Here is a 27,509-nt window from a genome sequence, read left to right as displayed (position 1 = left end):
GGAAAATATGCACTTACTTTTCTCCCTCCCGATGCAAAGCATTATCTCCACACCATTGTTTCAAATATTTCTCTTGGCTTTGACAAGGGCATTCCTTGCATTCCCGTAGAAGTGCCCCTGTGTGGGGTATGTTTGTCCATCTCACAAGGAACGTTTACATTGTCTGACAGGCCCTGTGCGATGTGATGTCTCTAAGACATCACATCACAGCACAGCTTCTCTTAGAGAAGCAAGATATAAAGATAAGATAAGTCGCATGACTGTTTCCAGTAAATGGGGCATGAGTGTCTTTGGTTCAATTCTATCAGATGTGATAGACCCTACTGCCTAAAAACAATAATTTCACCCAAATCACTCATTTAAAAGTTTATGTCCTTATTCAAATCAACAGAGTATCCACAGAGTAAAATTATTTATAATTTGTATCATTTCGTATCAACATACAGTTGAACCAAACGTTTTATTAAACGTATTCACACGCACTGCCCATGCATGAACAAAACTCTGCTCCATTTCAAAGATATCAAATAAAGGGAATTTAATAAAATTACGTAAGAATCAATAGTTCTTAAAACTCTTATTTCTGGAATATTTATCAGTAATAAAACAGTATGTTGTCTAGTAATTGCTTAGGACAGATATTAAAAGCCTGATTAAGCCTAAACCCTGGTCAAGAACATGCCTTTATGTGGAATTTCTTCAGTAGTAATGGGTCAATTCTTATAAGGCAGTTCTTCTGCAGCAGAAAAGGGGGAGACATTATCCGTCAGAGGAAACCACCAAATGAAGGCCAGAAGTCTGATGTTCCCTTAGTGGGGAACGTTCTGTGGATGAGGTCATCCAGGGACAGGCAGCCACACATTGATCTGTATTAATCCTGGGAGTACATTTGTTAGATTGTTAGACAGATCCTGATCTGACAAAACAACTGAACGTAGCTGACACACAGGGAGACACACAGCTAATGCAGGCCATACTGCTAACCTTGAATAGCATGTACATAGCATGTAAATAGCATGTAAATAGCATGTAAATAGCGCGAAGCAGTGTACAGCATGCACTGTAAAGATGAGCGTCGGTAAGTAAAAAATAAAAATACAGAAAACCTAACACAGGGAGAATACTATGAGAAGTCTCTTGTACTTAACAACTAAACAGTGCAAACCGAGCAGTGCAATCAACGCAGTATTATTGCAGTTAAGAAACAAGCATGTCCAGATGACTGAAGTGATTGAGTGGTGCTCCAACAGCACGGCCCGTGTTCCGGCTCACAGTGAGGTATTCTACAGTCTAATGGCCACTGGCAAGAAGGACTTCCAAAAGCGCTCCTTATGACACCAAGTTATGATCAGTCTGGTGCTGTAGAGATGCTCCGCTTCACCAGTACCAAGTCGTGAAGGTGGTGGAAGGTGTTGTGGCCCACAGCTTTGAGAGTGTCCTTCCTTACCACTGCCACTTCCTCCTGGGTGCCAAGGTTAGTCCCCAGAACAGAGCCTGCTTTCCTGGTCCGTTTATTCCTTCTGTTGGCATCATCTGCCTTGATGCTAGCATCCCCCAACACACCACGGCGTAGAAGATGGCACTTGAGACCACAGGCTGGTAGAATGTGTGCAGTGCTGAGCTGCACACATCAAAGGACCGAAGCTACCTCAGGAAGAAGAGACTGCACTTTCTGTAGAGGGTGGTGATGTTACCAGCCGACTCCAGCCCTGCTGTTCATGTGGACTCCCAGGAACTTGTAGGTGCCCACTGTGAAACCTCCCACTATTCACTCAGACGCCTCCTACACTGCCTAGATCCACTTAGTGTTGGGAAGTAAGTTACACCCTGACTCAGATGTTATAAATCGTTTTGGGGGATATTTGAGTCATTGTGATGCTGTTGCCCTGCTCTGAACAATACAGTAGGACACGATTATGAGGGAATTCACTGGCATCATTGGATTTTAACACACAAATCCACCTTTATACTTACATAAAATGTCTGGTGCAGTAAATGAATAAATGAGAAAAAGAAGTCAAGTGTGAACACGGCCTTACATTATAATACAGGTATTATAATGAAATGTATATAACTGCTGTGAATAGCATATTGTGTGAACTTCAATCTGGTAAAATCTGACTTTCTATGGGCCCTGTCACAGTTCTGCAAATGCATTGGGGAACTGCTTGAAATCTACTTTAGATTTGGGCTTAAGATTTGGGGATTGTGAGTTTTTCCACTGGCCAAACACAAAAAATCTAATGTTCCTTTAGGCAAATCAACATAATTTCCTAATTAGAAAGTCAATCGCCATGTCTCTGCACCAATATCTGGATGGTACCCTCCCCAATGTCTGTATGTTTGGAAAGGATGGAATTTAATGAATCTCAAAGAAAACCGACAGGTGTTCTATAAAAAAAATACACCAACAACATTAAAGTAAACTTAGCTATAATGTGTTTAGGCCATTTCAATATATATATACACTGCTCCCTACATGTCTCCTGACAACAACCTGCTCCACCGACTGTATGTACAATAGTACAATACAACATTAATTTAACAAAATTGACAATGTGTCATTTCTATATTCGACCAATTAGAATTAGATTTTTCCTTTGCAAGTTTTCCCTTTATTCCATGTGGAATAAATGTTTCATCAACACATTGTTTTCTATTTCACCCTTGATTGAGCTATTTTCAAACTCATTAATAAACGTTAACGTTTAACCTCCATCACCCCCCTGCTGCTACAATTCTCGGAAGTGTTCGGCCAAGACCTCGTGCGTAATGAGAGAACATTCTCTGGAGTATCGTTTTCTACTGTGGCGTTCCAAAATATGTCATCTTTTCCTCCAGTTATTGAGCGGGTCACAGAGCCAGCAGAAGAAGGAGAACAATGTGTGTCATAGGATGAGGGTGTGTTGGCTATGTGGCCTGCTCAGTGGAGAGACCACATTAGCCTGGCAGTTTTATACTAACAAACTTAGAACCCCAGGCTCCCGACCTATGACCATAAACACACATCATCGTCCAATGCCCTTCATCCATCCATCTGGATTTGGTCACATGGTTGTTTTTCTATGACATCTTTAACATGTATCCTGTTCCTGTTGGGGACAACAGGTGTGTCTGTATGTATGCGCGTGTGTCTCTGTGTGTGTATAGTATTTGTATGACTTCATTTGTAGATTTGTACAAAAATAACTAATCCACTATTAGGTTGGAATTCCCTCACTTCGAAGATGACGTCCAACAAGATCCAAATGTATCCTTTCATGTAGTTTTAGTTTCGATACTGTAAGTACTCCTTCAATCTGCCTTGCAGAGGACAGAATCCTACTATGTCCACAAATTATAGACTAAATAATGTCTTTATAAACATGAATATAACTATACTGACAGCATTTACAACAATAATTGTGAATACCTCGCCATTTGCAAGTGCAAGCTAATGTAGAAGGTTTTAAACTGTCACTGTTTAAACTTACGCAGTTCCCCAAAGGAGCTACACTGTATACTTGAATGACTGTAGCAAGTGCACTCATTTGCTGTGGCAGAGACCAGTTCCCTGGGTCAGTCAGTATGTCCAAAGCATTTTTGCTTTCTGCCTGCAATAGCATGCGCCATAAACGTTCCTGTAGTACTCACTCAAAGTAAAAGTATGCGATTCAGCATGTCACCAGAATCACACACACACACATTTCCATAACAACCCAACTATTGCCATGGTTACCTGGTGTGAGCGGGTTCCATTTGTTTGTAAAGGGGCGGGTGGGGCGGGGGGGTGCAGGGTAGGAGACAGTGTTGACGGAGTGGGAGCTCCACAGGCCAGGGAGACTTGCGGTGGGGTAGGATCTACGTCATCTACACACTACTGCTGGCTGTCAGCACGGTGGTACCAGTTGGTTTTTATGTGTATGAGAAAGAAAGAGTAGAGGAAAATATTTTAAACGTGTCTGCATGCTGTGACTGGTCCGAGGCCACACCATTTCCTAATGCGTTGGGGTTAGGGGGAGCAAGGAAACACAGTTGGCACCAAAACTCTGAGAGATGAAGAAAGACAAGTGACAAAGTGTTTGCCTCGATAAAGGAAGGCAGAGGGTAGTCGCAGTAAAGGGAGGCAGGAGGTCTAGCTGTGTGCTAACAACATGACATACAAGTCTAATCCTTGGTTTAGTTTACGTGTATTAGCAAACAGTGACAATTCAAATATGTACTCGACATGCATCTTTTAATGTGCCAGACAACTTTGTAATTGCTCTGTAACTCCGGATGTGATGTATTGACTTAGTGGGATGGTTCTGCTCTGCTCTTGTCCCAACATTAAATAACATGGGGGGAGTTTCATGTTGTTCAATTGTAACTTGTTTAACTGCATGCTCTTATGGTTCTTCCCTTTGACACTTATTTGGTTTTCCACAATGTATGCTTCATGTTTTGGCTGCTCGCAATGTTTGGGGCTATCTCGTTGTTATGATCAGTGACCTATGCTCTTTTGTAAAGCTCTCTCTTGGAAGTCGCTTTGGATAAAAGCGTCTGCTAAATGCATAAATGTAAATGTAAACATAAACTTAAGATGACACATGCTGTGTACAGTGTCTTTGGAAAGTATTCAAGCAGCTTTGCTTTTTCCACATTTTGGTACGTTTCAGTCTTTCTTATCTTTGCCTCTACACATGATACTCCATAATTACAAAGCCAAAACTATTTTTGGGACATTTACAAGTTAATTGAAAAAAGTAGTCAGACCCTTTGATACAGTAGTACATCCTGTTTCCATTGATCATCCTTTAGATGTTTTACAATGTATTTTCCTGCGGTACATTCAGTTGATGCTGATTTGGAAAGGTGCACACCTGTCTGTTTAAGGTCCCACAGTTAAAAGAGCATGTCAGAGCAAAAACCAAGCCAAAGGAAATGTCGTAAAACTTCAGCATTAAAAGTCCTGAAGAACCTCCATTGTTTTTCAATGCAAGGTTTGGAACCACCACCACCACCAAGACTTTCAGGAGCTGACAGTACAGCCAAACTAGGTGAAAAGGGCTTTGGTCTGGAAGGTGACCAAGTGCCCAATGGCCATTTTCCTATCCAAAGGAAAATGAGACTTTACAAAGGTCCCTGGTCATTGTCCATGGTCAAATGTTTTTACATTAAAATTAAAATATTTGTCTCTTCAAACTATTTTCTCCATCTGTACTGTTTTAACTAATGGTAGAGTAACATCCTGGGTCTTTTTTAATAATTTTTTTATTACAAAAATTAATTGTTACAGGTCTCTTGTCGGGTACCCGAGATAAAGGCTGTAATTTCTGCCCAATGAGCTTCAACAAAGTTGAGTACTGAGTACAGGATTACAGTAAATACTTATGTAAATGGGATGTTTTAATGTAAAAAAATTTTTTTTTTAAATACATCTAATACGTTTTTGTGAAAGAATGTAACATGACAAAATGTGGAAAAAGTGAAGGGGTCTTCCCGAAGGCACTGACTACATGGACACATGCTTTAGAGGTTGTTCACCCTGGCCCAGCTGCAGGCAGCACAGACTAGGCAGGACGGAGGCCTCCTCCCCAGCCACAAGAGGAAAAAAGGGAGGAGAAGGGAACTCTGTGTTTTGAGGCAGAAGTGACTCACCAGGCACAAAAATAGAAAGTAACAAAAAAAAGAAACATTCCCACAGAGAAAGAAGGAGCTAGAAAGAAAGACAGGGAAAAGAGACGAATGGAGTAAAGGGAAAATAAATGACGCCCCTTTGCTCCAAGCATTTTTGGTTTCCTTACTGTTTATTAGGGGGGCCTCTGTGTCTCGTGCTAATGGTCATGCAGGGTCTTGATAACAAGCATTCAGAAGTTAAGCTGGTTGATAAAGCCAGCCAGTGTCTGCCCAACCCTGTCTCTGAATCACCAGACCCTTGTGTTTGGTGTATGTTTTATTGTATCCAGGCAAATAGCTGCTCTAAGTTTCCATACTTCGGCAATGAGTGGCTGCACTTTCCTGAACCGGAGCCAGGAAACTCTGGGTTGGCTTGGCAGCAGAGACTGTGGGAAGACTGTGGGGCAAGGAGAGGCAGAAGACGCTTGCAAGGCTTTATATAGCCATGCAGCATCCCAGAGGCACAATGCTACACTGTGACCGCCCACGGCTAATCAAGCATGGAAATAAAAAGGGGAAAAGGAAGATAAAACAGTAAAAGATTATACAAAAATTCTAGATAATCAAGATTGTGTGTAAAAAGAGAACATCCACACATTTACAATACAGAGAGAAAGATAGAAGTAGTGAGGTAAAGAAGGAGGGATTGAAGGAGCTTTAAAAAGAATTGAAGGAATGGTGTACACTGACATTTAGTCATTTAGCAGACGCTCTTATCCAGAGCGACTTACAGTAAGTACAGGGACATTCCCCCGAGGCAAGTAGGGTGAAGTGCCTTGCCCAAGGACACAACGTCAGTTGGCATGACCAGGAATCGAACTGGCAACCTTCGGATTATTAGCCCGATTCCCTCACCGCTCAGCCACCTGACACCTGACTCCCCACTTATTCCTCTGCTTAGATCTGCAGCTGACACAATTGTTGATTCACCCTTTTGAGGGTGGAAAGCCAATTAAGTCCTCCTCCCAAAAGTCTCCCACTCCCATTGAGCCTGCTCAGATTGGGCAGGCCTCAGCCAGTGGCGCATTTTCAGGTGCATTGTGGTCAGCAACCATGAAAGGGTGGGGCCTATTTCAGGCCAAGGACAGGGAACCTGGCAGGCAGAGATAAAGCTGAGATCAAGCCTATAATTGTTCAGCAATGAAAACAAAGCGTACTTCCTGGTGGATATTACGTAATTAGCACCGGGTCTCCCCATTTTTCCATGTCCAAGGTTTTGGCAAACTTGCCTGCGAGCGTCTCTTACTCATTTACATGCATACATTTCCACGCACTTGCACATATGAGAACATACGGTACATACCTTCCTTCATCTGTATTTTCACTCTGGCCCCCCCTCCCATCCTTTCCCTTGTTATCTGTTGTACAACACTTCCTGATTGGAATGTCGAGGAAGGCCCTGTGTTGACGTCGGAGAGAGACTGTGGGAGACAGAGAGAGAGAGAGAGAGAGAGAGAGAGAGAGAGAGAGAGAGAGAGAGAGAGAGAGAGAGAGAGAGAGAGAGAGAGAGAGAGAGAGAGAGAGAGAGAGAGAGAATCAACCTTGTATGACTGTTGAACCTTTCTGTCTTCTGTCATCTTACAGTTTTTCTCGATTGGTTTCACACATTTTCTGAATGCATACCTCATACTCTCAGAACTCTACACACAAATCAAAAAAACACACACACAATGGGCAAAACCCCTCACTTGTCCTGCAAAATTAAACTTAACATTCAAAACAATGTTATTTAATCTCAAAATGGTATTTTGTTTTCAAATGACAAACACAAACTATCATATGAATAGACATTTATAAGAACCATTTGAACACTGATGTGCTCAATGTAAAACACTATGATGAATGGAAAACACTTCTTCTTCATTCATCAAAGTGAGTTAAGCCTTTTTTTGTTCAGTGTTACATTTACTACAGACAGTACATACATAAAAGTGTGTTGTAAAATATTTGAGAATATTGTTTTTATACTCAGAACACAGAAATACACGGTAACAAATATATTTTACATATATGTACACAGTGTACATCCCAACCAACACAAAGTTGCACATACAGTGGTCTACATACAAAACAACAGAATAATTTACTGTATAGTGTATACAGTTACATTATTATTATTTTTCTTTGTATTTGCCGTAATGTTATGGCGTTATTTTCTAGGACCATGTTCATGATTTCAGTTTCCTGTTCAGGAGACAGAAGACGTTCCCGACCACCTTGTGTTGGTAATCTTTCAGTTCTGCCAAACAAATAGTAAAATACTGTAAATACTGTGTAGGAATACAAAATAGGAATACATTTTCCAAATACTTGAAACATACTCATTGAGTACTGTATTGATATGCATTAGGCCTACTGCAATTTTGTAGTGAGAGTAGATTTCTTATCTATTCTCATTTCGGAAAGTCCGGATGATGGATGCTACAGTGTACCTGCTCAAATTTGGCTGTACTCTTTGCCCAGCCTCCCTCATTCTTAGACCATGGTTGACTACATGGTCAACCAAAGCGGCTCGGATCTCATCAGAGATTATGGTCCTTGGCCTTCCCCATCCTCGTCCTCCATGTCCTCCTCCTCTTACTCTCACTCCTCTGCCTCTGTTTCCAATGTTGGCATCCATTGCTCAAAAACAGAAAAGGTCACCTGTTGCCCTTTTATGCTAAAGCTCTGATTGCTAATTGTAAAACTGTGTGACAGGTGTTTGTCCATGCGATGAGTCAGTGTGCGTATTTGAATGGCAGTGTGTTCTTTGTGAAAACAAAAGATTTTCTTCATGAAAATTGTGCCAAATGCAGAGAATTGTGTGTAGTGTTTTGAAAAAAGTGTGTTTTAGAACTGCAATTTGAGTGTAAAGCAGGAATTGTGCTTGTAGTTTTGCAGAATTGGTTCATGGGGTTGGTGCATGAGTTACATGTTGTGGTCATTGTGTCTCAAGTACCAGTATTTGTGTGTAAACAATTGAGAAAAACTGTAACATGCATTTATCTGTTACTTTTCTACAGTCCCCAACTTACTATGCTACTGTTGTTTTGCCGTATTATTATTGTTAGACTCCTTGTTACAGTAATTGTTATGATATATATGTTAAAATGTCCACTCAATATGGACTGCTTTGGCAATACTGCTCAACCCGAACTGTCATGCCAATAAAGCATACTGAACTAAGAGAGAGAGAGAGAGAGAGAGAGAGAGAGAGAGGAGGAGAGACTGTGGGAGACAGAAAGAGAGCAAGAGACAGAGAGAGAGAGAGAGAGAGAGAGAGAGAGAGAGAGAGAGAGAGAGAGAGAGAGAGAGAGCAAGAGAGAGAGAGAGACAGAGATAGAGATAGAGACAGCAAGAGAGAGAGAGAGAGAGAGAGAGAGAGAGAGAGAGAGAGAGAGAGAGAGAGAGAGAGAGAGAGGGGGGGAGGGAGGGAGGGAGGGAGGAGAGTGAAGAGAGGTAGAAGGAAAGAAAAAACGTGAGGATTCCAACCGAGTGAGGTCATCCTAGAAGGGATTCATTTAAGTCTCACTAACTAACTATACAGAACTTTACAGAATGCTGTTTGGTATCAAAATGATTTTTTTATTAACCCCTTCATTGCTGCAATGTCACAATTGCCAAGCTTAATTAACTAGAAAGATAGTCAAAACTTCAACTTACAACCTTCTTCCTTGACAAAGGTGACATAGAAAACAGTGAGGAAAGGTTTTACTGTTTCTGTGTGACAATGCATGAAGCATCGCTAAGAGAGCCTTCAACTTATGTTGACTCCAAACTGGGAGCTAAACTTGGGCTTCCTGACCAATCCAATCCTAAGAGTCTTTCTTCCAACCTTCATGTTCAAAATTGTATTTTCTTATTATACATGAGAAGATGCTTTGTCTAAAAATAGACTTGGACTGAGAATGAATGCTTGCACACACACTTTCACACACACACACTGAAAGTGAAAGAAACATTTACACTTGAATAGGCAATCTGTCTACTTGAATTGACACTTTATATGACGAGAGCATGAACGAATGTCTTTCTTGCTGTACCGTATGTTTTGGTTTGTCTGGCAATTAAGGTCGATAGAGTACTTTTTCTGATTTTCAAATATACACAATTTTCCACAGGGGCTCAGTTTCTTAATAATACCAAATTCAGTCTCGGCTTGAAAATATGCCTCCTGCTTCATCTTCAAACAGCTGCCTCCTGCCTTTTAGTTCTTCCACTGGGAGCATTAATTTAAGTGACCTTGCATCCAGTCTCTGAACGGTTTGCAGAGTTACCCACATCCCAGTGAGTTTTCAAGACACTTTATGCAAAAGGTTGTCGTCGTCCCCACACACACACACCCACACACAAGTACACCATCAGACAGATTTCTAACACAGCCTCCCTATTCTCATCTCGTAGAGACTTTCAGCCTCCTGTCTCTGAGCTCCCCTGGACATCATTCATAAAGACTTTCAGCCTCCTGTCTCTGAGCTCCCCTGGACATCATTCATAAAGACTTTCAGCCTCCTGTCTCTGAGCTCCCCTGGACATCATTCATAAAGACTTTCAGCCTCCTGTCCCTGAGCTCCCCTGGACATCATTCATAAAGACTTTCAGCCTCCTGTCTCTGAGCTCCCCTGGACATCATTCATAAAGACTTTCAGCCTCCTGTCCCTGAGCTCCCCTGGACATCATTCATAAAGACTTTCAGCCTCCTGTCCCTGAGCTCCCCTGGACATCATTCATAAAGACTTTCAGCCTCCTGTCCCTGAGCTCCCCTGGACATCATTCGCGCTCCAGGTTGAGATCACAAGCAGGAAGTGCGTGGTCCAGTGTCGTTTACCAACTTGTGTTTGATACATATGAAAACCATAATGACACATTGTATTATTTATTTTACTCCTCTGGCATTGTTAACAAATCCCTGGATCAACAGACACTGATGTGGACTTCATGTTCCACCAATGACATAAACTATTCTTCTGCTGGTCTATATGTAACTGACCACACCTAAATAATCCCTTTCAACCTCCTGAAGTGAGGATCTTTGAACTGCGAATAAACTGTTTGAATTCATATTGAATACATTTCCATATCACCCTCGGAACTGGTTGGATGGTTGCTGAACTGACAGTAACACAGTTGATCGCATTGGGACTTTTTATAATCAACATCGAATCAGCAGTGTGATGAGGAACAAGAGTAAAAATTGAGACTAGGTTAAAACATAATTTTGTTCAACTCATCTAAACATGATTCGTGAAAAATACTCCTAACATGCATTTAAAAAGTTGGATGAGGGTCAGGTCGATGATCTGTAACAACTAGCCAATGAGATAAGGGCTACACCATGATGTGTCGCATAAAACTGTTTGCCTTCAACACAGCACTTTTTTTCTTGTTCAAACAAATATCCAAGTGACCAACTTGATCCTCTTTAAACACCGAACCACCAAGGGCCTGCTCTGATCTGGTTATATTCTCCTACCATGTTGAAAGGGGAAGCAAAGCAAACACCAGCATTTGGTGAGAGAAACAAACTTTGCATGAGAGATGAGGCTGTAACGAGTGAGCAAATTGAGTTTACCTCCACAAGTGGAGTGGAGCGTGTGTTTGTGGAACAAGGTGGAAAGTAATGGGAGGGGAACTCCCTAAAAATATTCACTGAGGCCGTTTAGTCAATCTGGCCTGGAGGGGGGTGAGAAGAGAGGGAGGGGCAAATGGAGACAGAGTTAACAGACTAGCCTGTGTTTGGGACAGACAGTGCAGTCAAAGAGAAAGCCAACCAGAGAGGGGAGAGATGGAGAAAGGGACTTGGGAAGAAAAAAATCTGAAGGTAGAAAAAGAAGATAAATAGTGTGTAAAAATATGTAAGTGAGATTGAGTTACAGAAAGCAGCAGAGTGAGAACAAGCAGGGTTCCCTCCATGAGGAAGGCCTGTTGACTCAGGCCGGGCAACTTGGTGGTAATCATCCCTCCACTACAGAGAAATTCCACTGCTTACGAATCATCATACTGAACCACGACTGGACGATTGCCATTGACAATAACCTAGACATCCTGGCTAGGCTTTGGAATGCAGTTTAAAGGACAGTTTTGGTATTATAAAACACCATTTTGAGGTATCCCGCCCGAGCAAAGCCTTGTTGAAGGAGGAGTTTCTCATAAAGCAATCTTGTTAGACTTCTGTGGAAAACTACCAGGATGACATTAGATTTTTGGGGGACTTTACATAGCCACACCTTTCATGTGTGCAACCACACCAATTCCAGGTTAGGTAGCCTGGAGCACAAATGATCACAAATGAGCATGTCTTGCTTACTTGGGGTGAAATCTATCAATTGATCTTTTGTAAAACTAGTTTGCCAACAAAGTAATCTAACTAACAATTGTTCCAATAGCAATATTTAGTTCACGTAGTTCCTCATATGTTCAAGCACTGTTAATAGTCTCTCTTAATGTCATCCTGCAAGATATGTTGTACTACAGTAGCATGCTTGCTTTCTGTTGCCATTATACATTCGTTCACCAGCAATCATATTAACAAGGCTATATTATAGAGTTGTATCTGCTTGATACTGTATGATAACATTAATGGCAGGGGTTGAATTTATATAAATGATAACGTAACATTTGATAATGAGGACAATAATAGGAAACTTTCTTCTCATACCAAGTTAATATTGAAATGGAAAAATTTGAACTGCAACTGCGTTCATGTGTCAAAGTCAATCCTGGATGACTGTACACCAAGCACATTGTTCAGGTGCGTTCTTTGCATGACCAAACTGCTCTGTTGCATACCTTTTTAGACTGTCATTATCACTTCATGTGTGTAGCTGAATCTCGGAAAAGGGAACTATAAACATTGGCACACATCGCTTAAGAGAAGGATTCCTTTGCCCTCATTCATGATGGGAAATTGGAAGTCATCTGCCTCGAGGCGTGAAATCTCTATCCGCCTCTGAATGACAGGATCTTGTAAACAAATTAGAGGGAGCCAAGTTGTATCCAATGTTGTGGCTGTTTTCTTGCTTGGAACTCGATCAGAAAGTCAGACATTGATTGCTTTCCTGATACTAAGGCAAAGAAAAGTGTATGATAACCTCCTCAACTCATGTTGTGTACTCTGTTGATAAAGTATGTGCACTGCTATTATTAAAAAAGAAAAACACCTTGACAGATACCACAATATGAAGCATCCATGTGCCAATCATCATAATTTACTTTCCCAATAAAACTGACAGCAGTGCCACAGAGATGGTTTAGCAAATTTTAGGTCAGTCACGTGTCAAAATGTGGAAAGAGAGACAAGAGTGAGGTTTCAAGGGGGATGGTTGAGCACCTTATGAATCTTTCACCACACAATGATCTCACTGAATGAGTCAAGGCCTTTCTAGACACCCGTACTTTCATAAACCGCCATCCTTCCCTTCCCATGGCGCTATCACTGATCACATTCACTGGAGACGAAAGACACCGAATCAAGTCTTGTTTTTCTGCCTTCCTCCTAAGCTGTTTACCTCAGAAAACGTTGTGCATCCTGTCTTAGGCGGCTCTGTGTGATCTTCCTCGGGTTACAGAACGTTGCCGAGGGCTGCTGGGCGTGGCCAAGGTGTGTTTTCACCTAGGAGCGCTGGGGAGGATGATATTTCTCAGTCTTGATAAAGCGATTGCACGAGACAGGTTTAAAGCTTTCTGACTGGTGCACTCTCACCCCACAAGGGCAATTATGAAATGCTAAAGTAGATAATAAATTATAGGCACCAAACGTTGATACCATTCATTAATGGTATCAATCAATTGAACCTTGTGATACAAATGCTATCATTCAAAGCTGAAGTTAAGGCTTCCTTGCTTTAACTACACAACGCTCAGTGCCAGAAAACAACATTCATTGTAATAGGAAAGAATGTGTCATTTGTTAGTCCCTGAGACCAGTCTAAGAAAATGACTGTCAGGCTAACCAGATTCAGAACAATGCCAGCCAGCTACTACAACATCCCACCACTCAAATACAGTCCTCCAGTCATCTAAATAGATACTGTTAACCATGTATACGTAGATACACAAGTATGTATTCACAAATGTGTAAAACCACATTTATACACGTAGAGCCAAATGTACACAAATAAGGTTGAGGAAAATATAAACAGACAAGCTCCCACACACACACACACACACTAAACATTATATACATACTGACATGCACTGACACACATAAACATATACATAGATGTACGCACAAACACCACTGTAGCTTGAGCTGAAATTAACTGACGCTTTGAGTGAAAGTGTGTGGTCCTCCTGGGACACGTTCTCTCTCTCAACGAAATGGAAAGTATTTGACCAAAGGCCCCAGGGTGATTCCCATACACAAACCCCAGATGACTCTGCTGTCTTCAGGTGTTCATAGGTGTCACAGGAAGGAGTAACAATAGAAGAAGCTGTCCATCTAGGGCGCGTCAAACAGGAAGTCCCTGTCAACAATGAGTTGGGCTGATATCATTGTTCCCCCAGAGTTTCTTCTTAATTAAACGGGAGGAAGTCTTCAGTGTGACACCGTTCCATGCCAAGGCCCAGATTCTTCAACAAACACGGGTCGTTTTGGAATGTTTGGTGAATTTATTAACCATTACATGTTCAGAGACCACCAGAGAACAGGTCAGCCCAAGAAAGGACACCTATTAAACTTGTTATGGAGTTCAAACTCTAACAAGCTCATGAAGCAATGCAAATGGAGGACAAAGGACAATTTGGTCTTTGGAAAGTTCAATAGCTTCAGCCATCTCCAGTGTAAGCTACAGATGATTGTCACTAATAATACTTCGAAAATGTGTTCACTTGAGGCAACTCAAGGCTGTATTGACAAGTCCAGAATGCCACTCTGTCTGTTCTTTCACTTTAAGTACGGTATCAGACAATGGACAAACTTAACTGCAACTCCTCCAGCAAGGGAATCTACAAACAATGGAGGAGAGGACCACTCCAAACCACGTTGGATTGCATCACCCTCTGTCGACCCTTGGCTTCCGAGGAGCCCCAGAAAACAAGGCTGGACTGAAACAAGACAGAAAAACACTGATGTTCTCATTTCTGAAAACATAGACAACCAGTGAGGCATTAACATCAACACATGCACTCACAAACACATGCACTCACAAACACATGCACTCACAGGAACTAAAACAAACACCTCCAAAACCTACTACCCTAGTCATCCAGACCTCCCTCAGCGAATGCTGGGCTGTTACAAATGGCCTGTGGGTTAATCCAGGGAATTTTTAGTTTGTATTGTGTGCCAGGTTGGGGGCCAAGAGAGCCCGTGTCGACCCCCCTGTGTTTCTGCTTCGCTGTCATCCACTGACCTGGCCTACTTTATTGTGTGTTTGTATTTCGCAAAGTGACCCAAACAAAAGACTGAACTCTCTATAGGCTTAAGCCTCAAACTTCATTCGCTTTGCATCACAAAATGGGATGCAAAATGGTGGACAAAAGACAGACACACACACAAACAGGTGCAAACCAACACACATGCAGTATGTACTGTATATCATCACTACATATCTCTGCTCAGAGGCCTTTAGTTAAAATGAGGAAAAAGAAAGACATGTTTTAAAGATGGAAACAGAATGTGAAAAGACAATGAGAAGTTGACATTATCAAGTGCATACTGCCAATAAACAATACAACTGCTGCAATTGAGCTTTTTGAAATGTTAAAGTCGACTCAGCATTAGGCAGCTTTTAACACAATGATGTTATCCTTGTATGAACTTGTTTATGGGGATTTAAAGGGCCGCATTACTGGTAACAGATCAAAAGCTCATAATTGCTCACTCAGAATGACCTGACACATAACGACTTTAACAATCCTGCAAAAGGGAATAGGAGTCTACTATTCAACTGCACAAATGCTCAATCAACAGTTGAATCTAGATTGTTTGAGGACGGGACTTCGGCTTGATGTGTTTGCTGTGCCCTTCGCAGGACAGCTTTCAGTACGGGGCGTGGGCCTTCTTTCGCTTCAGAGAAGTCACAGGTCCCACACGCAGTGAGCGCTACTGGCGAGCGTTCTCACCGCGGTGAAGTGAAAATGGGAGTCGTAAAAGAGAAATCCGAGACCAGTATAATTATGGACGAAGACGAGTTCAACAGATCCATAGAACCAATTCTGTCGAAAAAAGAGAAAATCTACTTTGCGCCACCGGACAGGGACCCACATTTTATAAACGCGCATTTAAAGGTACAGTAATACTACCTCTCATAGTGCGCAACAGGTTTCGGAGTAAAACACGTAACAGGGGATAAAAATCGTACACGGTATCTCTCTGACAGTAATTGTTGAAATATGTTCTTAATTGTCTATGAATTTGTCAATCATGCTTGCACTTTAACTCTACGTTGTGCTGTAGGTAGCCTACTGGTAAGTGGGCTGTGCGTTTTTATTTGGCAACTGTCCACTAAACTTCTTATCCTCTTCACGGTGACGTTGATTATGATTTATGAAGTATTGTTTTTCATATGGAGGTAGGCTATGACATAAGTTTGTTTGGTTCAACAGGTCAGCTTTGACGATGTCATCGCGGAGCCCAGCTCTGCCCACAGCTTTGACAAAATATGGATAGGAAGTCACGCAGTGTTTGAATTGACGAAATATGTATTTTACAAAACACTGACCGCAGTCTTCGCCATCCCGATGGCCATCGTCGCCGGGATTGTCTTTGGGGTCCTGAGCTGTATTCACATCTGGTATGCCAAGCAAAAGTATTTAGGTTGTTAGTGCTTGCTATAACTGCTCTCTAAGTCTTTGCAGACTGTTTTTCTTGTCAAACTGGCATGAGCGTCCTTTTTCTTAAGGTCATACCTTACAGGTAGCCGACAACACTGAGACTCTGACTGGGACGTCTAATATTGACGCACACACACACACACCACACACACACACACACACACACACACACACACACACACACACACACACACACACACACGCACACAAAACCCAATCAGATTGTTGACATTCTCATAGAATTTCAACAACTCAGTCTATTTTGAGTAAAGTATGGGCATTCCATCAGATAAACATTGTGACTGTACAGTAGGGTTTTAGTCAGTTTAAATATCACAATCATCACTGTCTATCTGTGTTGATTAACTGATATCTCATTGTGTGATTTAGAAGTGTTAACTGGTTATGATGAATTATACATAATGCTTGGGATGGAACACCCACAGTATAACCAGTGATCGCAAACCACCAAGGTGTGTTTGAGTTTATGTGTATAATGGTGTGTGCTACGCAGCAGTGTTGTTTGAGGGTACAATGAAAGGGATGAACAAAATCCAACATGTGAAATTGATCTCTGCAGGGTGGCGATGCCTTTGGTCAAGGGCTACATGGTGGTCTTGCCCTCGGTCCAGGTGGTGTGGAGGAGTCTGATGGACACCTTTGTGGCTCCACTCTTTCTCAGCATGGGCAGGTGCATGTCCTCTGTCCAGCTGACAACCACACACAACTGAGGCCTACAGTAACTCTTCTGCCAAGATGCACATTTGGGGACAGAATAAAGTATGGTATTGGCAGTTATATATACTTAAGGTCTTTTTTAAAAGCCATACAAACAATTCCGACTGAAGGTGTTGGGAATCCAAATAGAAGCTTTTTCTGAAGCCATAGACTCATTTTAGAAACATTTACACATGGCCTACCTATGCATCAGAACGCTCTGAGCGACCATATAGGTTAACATGGTACTACAAAATAATTGGAAGACATTCCATATTTTTATTTTGGGAATTGAATCTTTACTGGAGGGAGGGTGAATATGAATCTGTCTTCTCAGAGTTTGTGCAGACTTTTTGAAGAGCATTAACTGTGGATACAGTGCACAAAGCAAATATTATTTGCTGTCTTGACCAAAATGTTCATGTCGTTCGATAATTATTTATGCTTAAAGAATATGTCAAATGTATTTGTACTAGACAAGAGCAGCAGTGTTCTAGATGTGTGGATGTTTATATAAAAATAACTTAAGAGTAAGAATTCGAAATGTAATATGTGTTTATAGGTTTAGTAAAGCTTTTTATATATATATATATATATATATATATATATATATATTGTGTATATTAAAACTTTTGAATCAACACAACTAATATACTTTTACAGGTAGAATTTCCTTTGGTTCAAATCTTTTGCTACTGTTCATGCTGATCTCAATATGTATTTGAAATATTCTAAATAAAGTCTGAAATGTATTAAAATCCCTCACAGAGTTGCATTTTAAACAGAAAGTTAAGAAAGAAACCGTCTCCAAAAAGAGCAATCTTTGCTGAATCTTCCTGACAAGAGCTCACATGAGTTGTAGCTGAGTCTAAATCTTCAGATGTTTAGTGGGGAGTCAACAGCCATGCCACAGGTGCAGACCCGGACCCTTAGGCAAGTGGCTTACTATCATTATTATCCTTTTCGTTACTATTATTGCAGCTCACGACTTAGCCTGGACAAGAAAGTGACACGAGAAGTCACACAAGACCTTGTATGTTGTTTAAATTGACAGCAAAGTCCAGTGAATCGGTCAGTGCTTTCTTTTGTGGAGCGCTGAAGCAGATGACTGCCAGACAGTTGACAGACTGCAAACCAGAACTCTGTCTAAACTTGACTATTTACCTCTGAGTGGAAATTTGAGGTCTGATTGTGTCATAGGACACAGGTGTAAGGCTGTGGGTGTCTACATTTCTCTCTCTCTCTCTCTCTCTCTCTCTCTCTCTATCTTTTTTTGTCTAATGAAACAACAATAAACCTAGTTCAGTCAGACATTTGTTAAAATCAAACGTTCTTTGCCCAATATTCATTTGTCCAGTTTTATCTATGTGCAAGTGTTTGCCAGAAGTGATGAGGTGAGCTGAAATAAATATCTTGGTGCCAGAGCAGTCATGAATCACTGGAACTCACGATTGTATAAGAAACTTTCCTACACAGTAAAGCAATGTGGGTCTGTGGAACATCACCTGGGGCATAGCTGATAACCAACAACAGGTCTGCAAAGTTTTCACAGTTAGCCTACAGTTGCCATTTGCAAATATAAAATTTTGAGTTGCCAGTGTTTTTAATTGCACATTCATAAAGCATGTATTAAGTTTGTTAAGTATGTTGCAGTGATATTAGTTTGAAGCTAGTTGATCATATTCAGAAAAAAGCATAGCCTATGACTTTTTGATGCTTTGGTACTATACATTGTGTAAGCTTTACAACACCAAATCTATTAACTTGGTAGTCTGACTGCTCAATATTGACGCTCTGTTCTAAGCTACTGACTGTTTCAAGCAATAGGTGTGATACTGTATGATAGCTGTTTATGTCTACTTACTTGTTTCAGTAAATTGAGACTGATTGTTCAATTAGAATGGTCTGATGAGTACTACATAAAGAAAACAAACTACAATGAATTAAACTTAGAGAAAAGGGATATCTTATAGCACAGGCCCCAAGTCCATTGAAATGTATGGGCAAACCCCAACACAGGGGATGATCTATGGATTTGCTCCATGAAAATGAGTCACATAGGCTATATTTTCTATCAGAATGTGCTTTTTGCAGTCATATACCAAAAGGTCTAACACCAGGTTTTTGGTGCACTCTATGCTAACTCAGTCTCAAGATGAGAACATCTGGGAAGTCAAGGAATCAAGCTAGAGACAGAAAACTAGATTACACTGAACTTCCGACTTGCCACAGTACATATCCAAAAGGTTTGCCAGATGTTTGTGTGTCTTGAGAGAATATTGTGAACATGCCGTACAACGTAGGCCTTTAAATGTGCATATTAATATTTCTTATTTACAATTATCTATGAAAGCCTTTTTTGTTTTGTTTGTTTGTTATCGGTTGTTGTGCCACACCCAGCATCCAACACTCATAAACAATCTGTGAGCAAAATAAGATGTTAATCTACCGCCCCCAACCTAAGACATTGATTGCAGAATGTCAACAGACTGGCGTGACCAGTGAAAGCACCCCTGAATGCAGGGCAAATCAATATTTCAGCAGCCAGGAACGCCAAATCTGACGGATATTTTCAAATAAACACAATGCCAAACATAACCCACATGTTATGTGGGTCATGTTTAGAATCACGTAAATTCTCTAATACACGCTCTTAGTGATTTCTTGAGTGGCAGGTTAATGGTGGATGCTTGTCTACACAGGTGAATTTGACAGTCGCCCATTCAGCTCAGAGACGTGCCGATATTTTCGTCGACTCAATTGTTGTTTTAAGCAACTTAAAGGCAGCAATCGAGTTGGGTAACATCAGTATCCTTGGATAAGACGTAGCAGTAACTCGTCCCCACGCCTCCTGGCTGACTTCCTTTGCTAAATACATTATCTTGCCTCTACAACATCGGATCCTTGTATCACAGTACCTCAGTCAGGACAGCATGACTGGCGGACTCAAGGGCGGCGAAACAGACGAGGTAGATGGTTTTATTATGAACTTTGGGGTCCTGTCATGTTTTATTGGTTTACAGTTGGTTTACAGTTATCGTCAGTTTATGATAAGTTTGTTGTCTGAATGCCGAAAAGCGTATTCCGTTACTCATGCACCCCATTTACAAATGGAATGCCAAGAAAAGATTGGGAAACTACCCCTACAGAACTATTTACCAAGAGCCTCGTTATCTTTTTGGCACATCGTCGTGAAAGTTACTACAACTCCTACTGGACAATGTGCAATCCCAGCGCTCAACCATTAGTGGTGACATTTGAAAACGTATTTAGGTTATATAAATATATATTTCACAATATTTGAATCTCACTTTGAGGGTGTTACGCACAATACTTTGTTGTGCGTAGGTGCCACAGGTCCATACAAACATCAAAAGGTGTTCAAGTTATGTGTAAGTGAAAAGGGGGTAATACAATTTCTGGCGCTTTATTTGTGAATGTGTATAATTTGGGTGAAATTTGAGTGAAACAGGTTCTAAGTAAATCGACATCGTAGTCCATCTTTACATGTGAGCGCTTAGTGAGGACCCCTTGCGGTAAGGTCAGATATCTGCAAATGAGGGGTGTGGTGCTTCACTTTTATCCATTTAAAACCACCCAGACTGGCGCAAGCTGCAAACTTGCGCTCCAGGCAACTTTCTCACTGACCATAGCCTAAAACTAATTCCCAATTTCTTCTCTCTCCTCCCGGTCACAGGAATTTCCACATTCGCCGTTTATCAGGAAACAAGGGAACATTTATAAACCAAATAACAAAGAAATGGATAACGACAGTTTTAACGAAAAGAAAATGCAGGACATCCACACAAAAGAAATTGACCTGGTAAACCGGGATCCTAAGCACCTGAACGACGACGTTGTAAAGGTGAGTTAAACCCTACCTCCGTAGCCTACTAGGCTGAACAAATGAGTTTTTTCATTTGGCCTATTTCAGTAAATGGCACTGTTGTGTTTAATGGTGTCTATCATACGGGTTTGTCATTTGGGTAACATTGTACTAGTGTCGTCAAATGATTTATAGTATAGTATAGTAACCCTATAGTACGGACAAATAAATAACCGTTTGAATATCAAATTAGCACTCTAAATGCATGGGCTTCACCAGTTTGCTGTTTGTCCCGTGGCTTTCCAGCGCAGCTGTCAGTTTAACTTATTTTTATTGAAGCCTGAGCTGAAACAGTGTCATCGTTTAATTGTATGAGAGGGTACAGTAACAATCGAAAACACAAAGTTAACGTTATCGTTTCGTCTCTATGTGTTTTTCCTTGCCCCGTTGTCGAATAAGACGAAACACCACTAATTTCCTGTTGGAAAAAAAATCCTCTCGTTTTATGTAGTCACTGACTGAGTTGGCTCACTGGCTGTTCAGAATTCCTTTCAGAGGACCAGCCGACCACATGAAGTGTATGTTTATTTTAAATAGGAGCCTGTTGAGAGACACTGTGTAGCAGCAGCAGCAGCAGCACAGATGCAGTGATAACCACCTGTCATGCGTGTAGTGAGAATGGCAAGTACCGGCTGCTAGGGGCAATCTCTGGTCATGTCCAACTGGGCGGTATTCATCTGCTTGGTGGGTAACCCCCCTCACTTGTTTGAAGGGATGACCTATGCCTTTGTGAAAATAAGGAAACACCCAAGTAGCTGGAGCAGAGGCAGAGCCAAGAGAATTCCCTCTCCACTGCAACATGACCCCCCCTCCCACACACAGACACACACTCCACACACACAAATCCACGCACACACACACACTACCCCACCATACCAGTCATTTTTCAAAAATATTTCACTGGGATTCCCTGTTCAAAGGATCAGGACAAGTACTGTGGCCATATGTGCATTATGACCTCTGCGTTTGTTCTTCTACTGTGACTCACTGAGTCAGCCTCTTAAGGGCCTTGAATTTAATGCAGCTCTAATGAATTACCCCCTTTCAATTCAAGTCTACAGAGCACTAGTATACCCATTGAAATCACGTGAACACATTTACGTAAGCCTGTAGGGCTTTTTGCTTAGAAGTATGTCTGCCAGTGGGAGTGTATTTGCTACTCTGTTAAGTCGGAAATGAAAAAGGGATTGTCCTTAAAACCTATAAGGCAATTCCCTGTAGCAATGGACATCCACGCACTCTTATCTTCACTTTGTAAGAACCTTGTTGAGCAGCTTCATTACTTTCTGGGATTGATTTTAAAGTCAGACAGCTGCACTCACTCTGCTGGCCATATGAAAGAAGCATCGTGGTTGAAGTGCATGCAGAGTTGGCCCTGGCAATTTTCCTCTCATAAAATAGGCGTCCTTGTATAGAACAGCGGATTGGCTCTAGAAGCAAGCCCACAACCAAGAAGAGGAACCGTGGGGCCAAGAAGACAAGGCCTTGCCGACGCGTTAACCAGCAGCAGCAGCGCCTCATGATCTGATCTCTCCAGTGTGTGTGTGAGTGTGTGTGTGTGTGTGTGAGAGAGAGAGTTTGTGAAGGAGTGGGTTGGCCAACTGTGGTTGTTTCCAACACGACCTATACATCGAATGGAATAGCACACATTTTACTGTCAAGTACTCTATGGCAAAGGAGTCTAGTATTCTTGTTGAGAGAAACTGTTTAAATTATAGCCTAAATGACATCAAACAATACTCTTGAAGTTTGAACCCTCCCCCCGTGGTTGAATGTTTATGCTATCCTAGAGAAGACTTTCATTTCGTCCCTACTAAAGTTATACATAGATACTCCCGTGAGTGTGAGCCTAAAAGGGTATGGAAAATAGAATTGGATGTTGCCAGTTTTAGTAACAGAAATGCGATTTATATTACAGGGCCCCTTAGACTACAGTCTTTCTGTCATATCTAAACACACATTTAAGGTTACATGTTCTGGTTGCCATAATTACAGACAGAAAGTTTATTAAATGGTTGAGTAGGAAAATGGCTTTTTGAAATGGCTATGACTGCAGATACGTTTCAACACTGACGTTCAACAGGAGTGTAAGTGTCAGAGGGACCTACAGGTGATGGATAAACATAATTCAAGAGAGAGAAAGAGAGAGCGTTTAGAGAGAGCATTGCAGAGCTCTGAGTCATGAGGCCCTGGCATGGCCTCTGCTCAGTATCAGTCCTTACTGTTAGGAATGTGCTGTGGTGCTTGGAAGAGCTAGGGAGAAAGGAGGACTGGATGGAAGGTTATCCACAGTAGTCCGTAAAGTATGTTGTGTGTCAAGCAGTAATGGATGGCCCAGTACACCTCATTAGGACTGTGTTTTCAATGTAACACAATTGACAGTTTTCATGTCATTTTTGCATTTTTTCACAGTCTGGAACCAATGCAAAAGTTGCTTTTCATATAAATTTGAATTTGCCTTAAATCTTTAATCAGCATTTTTTTTTAATGTCATTTTAGATCTGTTTGACATTGTGAAAACATTGTCATATTGTTGATTATAGCTGCTATGTCCTACACTGCTGATCGGTCATTTTTGCTGACTTGAGTGACAAACAAATGTACTTATGACCCCTGTCTGTTCCCTTGTCCCCTACGACAGGTGGACTTTGAGGACGTTATTGCTGAGCCACCGGGCACTTACAGCTTTGATGGCGTGTGGAAGGCAAGCTTCACCACGTTCACTGTGACCAAGTACTGGTGCTACAGGCTGCTGACAGCTCTGGTGGGCATCCCCCTGGCACTGATCTGGGGCATCTTCTTCGCCATCCTGTCCTTTGTGCACATCTGGGCAGTGGTACCATGCGTCAAGAGCTACCTGATTGAGATCCACTGCATCAGTCGCGTCTACTCCATTTGCATGCACACCTTCTGCGACCCCCTGTTTGAGGCGATGGGCAAGTGTTTCAGCAACATCCGCATCAGCACCACCAAGGAGGTGTAGTGGTTGGAGTTGGAGGAAGGAGAGGGGGTCGAAGGAGGATGACAGGGAATAAAGATAGGGGGGGTGGGACCCACAATACTTATGGAGGGAAAGAAGAAGAATATAACATAACATCTCTAACATGGAGAGTTTAGACGTTACCAGTGCTGGGCCCATATAGTTGTTGGAGATTTAAAGGGTTGGAGTCACATAGCACCGGGTCCTGTCTTCAAGTGTATTGAAGATGTTTTTCTCTCCCTCTCCACTGCTGGTTCAAGCAGGGGGGGGGGGGGGGGTTGGCCTTTGTTGTTTTTCTTTGTTATTGTTCATGTTTTCATTTTTTGTCAATCTTCATTTGTTTATGTTTATCATTGCAGGAGTGTCCTGCCAGGCTCCTCTCTGCATTTTGACTTGTTAGTGTCCCAGCCCCTCCCCATTTAATTTCCATTACTTCCTTCGATTCCTATGCAATGTCTTGTGATCTTGTAATGATAGCTTGTAAAATGGGGTCAGCATTAACTGATGGGCTCATGGGACAGGTTGTCAATATTGCTGCCCTTTCCGTATCTGGCTGGGGGATGTGTGTTCGGGGCTTTGTGGTGGTGTTGCGAGGGGTTGACCCTGCCACTGGGGACATAGCTGACCAATTCTACCTGACGCAGCAAAACAAGAAGCCAGCAGCCAAACAGAACAGAACAGAACTTCTCTCAGAACGGCCCTCACTGTCAGTCCTCTCCAACACCCCTCCCCCCTCCCGACATGACCACCCCACCTTTGCCTGCCTCCCAGTCTAACACACTGAACCTGCCCTTGTTTCTGCATACACCCCCCCCACACATAAAGACACGCACATGCTCGCCATGCACAACTGTCATCACCCTGCCAACACACTGTCTGCCTGTACAGCCACTAAGCAAGGCAAACTGCTTTGTGGGGCCATCGTCATAGCAATCAATTTCTGTCTCTCTCCCTCCCTCTCTCTCTGTCTCACTTTCTCTCTCTCTCTTACTTCATCGGCATCTGCTCTGTATTACATATCAAGCAAGAGAGCCTTAAGTTTCACGAGCCAATTCATGGTATTTGTTTGTATGTGACAAAGAATGTCAGCCTTTGAATCTCAACAAAATATCACTTGAACTTACAGTAAATAACACCTTGGATATCTTTAACCATTTGATGCCTTTTCATCTCTGGCAAGGCTCAGAGCGTAAACATTAATAAAGCCTTGTTATAGTTTATGGTAAACACATGCTTTTTTTCTACACTTATAAATAACTTTGTTTTGGAATTCATTCAATTCTGTCTTTATTTTTACAAGTTCCCAACCTTTTGTCAATCCCTGACTAGTTTGTTCAAATGCTTTGCCTGCCCACTGTGAACATGTGCTGGCAAGGACGAGCGTCAAGCTGATATGTCCAATCCCTGAGACTGCTGGTAATGGGGATGTATTTAATGCTGATCTGAAGCTCAGTTTGACTCAGTCGAATTTTGTCTACCTGTTTATTATAGCACATGTTGCTTGAATGAGTTATTGTTAAAAACTCAAAGGTATTTTTATATACAATTATTTTCCCTGCCTCCTTTTACTGCTTTTACTGTACAGACTGTATCTCACATCACGCTGTGCACATTAAAATGTTATATAATCCAGTCTGAATCTCCCATTGTCTTTGTCAGAAATCAAAGCATGAGTCTGTTATTGTTGGTAAACAAGCTCTGTTTCCTATATATGCCTACAGTAAGCCATTATACTGTAACTCCCTGAAGCACAATAATACACCTGTGGCTAAGCTTTTGGTTATAGTTTAGATGAAAAGATAGAGATATGATATTTTATAGTAGAAGGCCACAGGTTGAACTAGTTGCAGTCTCACCCAAATGTTGGAAGTTTGCTTTTCTGATTTTGCATCATCAAGTAAAGTAAGCAAACTTTGATTACTGTATTTCAGAGTTAAAATGTTCTAATAAGAATGCTATAATATAGAACTATGCAGTTTGCCGTTACAAACTATATAAACCAAAATAGTTTGAGCCCAATCTCTTCTGCTACTTAGATACAAGTATAAATAGTTATGCAATGCAATGCAGGCATTACATTTCGATTTGCAACAGTATTTTTAACCTTTAAAACAGATTTGTAATTATTTCCTATGTTTAACTAAATGTTTGGATATGTTATACTACTCCATGGATACTTTTGATTACTTTAAGGTGTTTAATCAGATATTATACATCGACAAGGTAAACAGGCCCACTGCCCTACGTAAAATGGTACCTGTGAGAACTACACACGAGTTTGACAGTGTATCATATGGGACTAATTCAATCTTATTTGTATCATGAGTAATGTAATCATAATTAACTGAATGAACAGCATGTACTGGCAAGAGTCTCATTTATTGCCACAGTAATGGATTTGCAATGGGATCCATGTGTAATTCTCACTGACCATCATAATTAAAAAAAATTCCCTGTGGTTAAAATGCTCTCAAATGAATCAAACTAAAATGAATCAAGCATGAATATCCACATTGTAGTGAGATACAAACTGTTGTAATACGAACTATATATGTACATAATGACAGTCCAGGTGAAAAGAACATCAGTCCAGTGCTTCACACAGTTGTGCAAAACCAGACATCACAGAACAACAGAAAACAAGAAGACCTGTGTTGATCGATCAATTATCTGATGAGCAAGACAGGTAGGATTAGAAAATAAGATAGGAAACAATATGACACGTTTTTTTACATTGTTTTCGGCCTCATATTTTCTGTCACCCTTAGTTGATCAGCTACCCTTGTTTTCGCATAGTCAATTGGGATTGCAGTGCAGTGGCACCACCTGATGGTAAATTATATGAATACCAATAATCCCATGCAGCGAAAACATTTCAACCGGCACTAGGGGGCTGTATAGTGCTGTATGTAAATGACTCTATGCCTGAACATGTCATCACCCCTCCGTCTGGCAAGGAAGGGTCTATCACGATGTGTGTCTGCCAACTATGTGGTTGTGTTACAATATCGAATACTAGGAAACAGTACTGAAGTGAAATTATATTTATTGCTTAAGAAATAAATGTTTGCCACAAAGCAACAAGGGTACTGTGAACGGTGCCCAAGGAAAGTAATGAATAAAAAAGTATCCTAACCACCTTACCAAAAGATCTACAACAAACACATGGGGAGGCACTGTTCCTAGCGTAGTGCAGCTTACCTCTCCCTTGTCCCTGTGCATAGAAATAAAACACTTTAGCCTACCGTGTATACGGTCAAATTGTAATAAGAATAAACTAGTGCAAATGGCTCACTAGCCACTATGAAAGTGACCACAGTAAAACACATAAGGACGACGACAACTAGAACAAATAGAACAAACACACCAACAACGACTTCAGAATAGAGGACAGTTCACAAGTGGACTTGTGTATTTGAGGTCCTAACTGAAGACACGTCGGCATATCATCATTCCCTACCGACAAACCATCAGCTGCTGTTGTGTACCAAATAGTAACGAAGACAGAATCTTATTCTGATGTCATACAGCAAG

At 41.4% G+C, this 27,509-nt stretch overlaps 2 protein-coding genes and 1 long non-coding RNA gene across 3 annotated transcripts in view; 2 read left to right on the top strand and 1 right to left on the bottom strand.

The window, feature by feature from the left end:
- Positions 1-372: 372 nt before the first annotated feature.
- LOC134020943 (uncharacterized) overlaps positions 373-27,509 on the bottom strand; it is a 43,772-nt gene continuing 16,635 nt past the window's right edge. Inside the window, exons 2-3 of the long non-coding RNA XR_009930459.1 lie at positions 6,941-7,058; positions 373-877 (exon numbers count right to left, since the gene is read on the bottom strand). This is a non-coding gene — a long non-coding RNA (uncharacterized LOC134020943). The remainder of the gene's footprint in view (positions 878-6,940; positions 7,059-27,509) is intronic.
- Positions 15,551-17,866, top strand: cav2 (caveolin 2). The gene is made up of 3 exons (XM_062461315.1): positions 15,551-15,846; positions 16,165-16,352; positions 16,973-17,866. Exons 1-3 carry the CDS (start codon positions 15,697-15,699, stop codon positions 17,121-17,123), a joined length of 489 nt encoding a protein of 162 aa, XP_062317299.1. The 5' UTR covers positions 15,551-15,696; the 3' UTR covers positions 17,124-17,866.
- cav1 (caveolin 1) lies at positions 19,898-25,607 on the top strand. The gene is made up of 3 exons (XM_062461313.1): positions 19,898-20,078; positions 20,807-20,974; positions 23,637-25,607. Exons 1-3 carry the CDS (start codon positions 20,043-20,045, stop codon positions 23,976-23,978), a joined length of 546 nt encoding a protein of 181 aa, XP_062317297.1. The 5' UTR covers positions 19,898-20,042; the 3' UTR covers positions 23,979-25,607.

The sequence above is a fragment of the Osmerus eperlanus genome, chromosome 5 (assembly GCF_963692335.1).
Source record: "Osmerus eperlanus chromosome 5, fOsmEpe2.1, whole genome shotgun sequence".
In the NCBI taxonomy this organism is placed as follows: domain Eukaryota; kingdom Metazoa; phylum Chordata; class Actinopteri; order Osmeriformes; family Osmeridae; genus Osmerus; species Osmerus eperlanus.
This window is presented reverse-complemented; position numbering and strand designations above follow the sequence as displayed.

What these genes read in the sequence shown, in the direction of transcription:
- cav2 (XM_062461315.1), top strand. Translation starts at nt 15,697, where the DNA reads ATGGGAGTCGTAAAAGAGAAATCCGAGACCAGTATAATTATGGACGAA. An exon ending in TTATAAACGCGCATTTAAAG is followed by an intron (nt 15,847 to 16,164) that starts GTACAGTAATAC and finishes TTGGTTCAACAG; the next exon opens with GTCAGCTTTGACGATGTCAT. An exon ending in CTGAGCTGTATTCACATCTG is followed by an intron (nt 16,353 to 16,972) that starts GTATGCCAAGCA and finishes TGATCTCTGCAG; the next exon opens with GGTGGCGATGCCTTTGGTCA.
- cav1 (XM_062461313.1), top strand. Translation starts at nt 20,043, where the DNA reads ATGACTGGCGGACTCAAGGGCGGCGAAACAGACGAG. An exon ending in AGGGCGGCGAAACAGACGAG is followed by an intron (nt 20,079 to 20,806) that starts GTAGATGGTTTT and finishes TCCCGGTCACAG; the next exon opens with GAATTTCCACATTCGCCGTT. An exon ending in TGAACGACGACGTTGTAAAG is followed by an intron (nt 20,975 to 23,636) that starts GTGAGTTAAACC and finishes CCCCTACGACAG; the next exon opens with GTGGACTTTGAGGACGTTAT.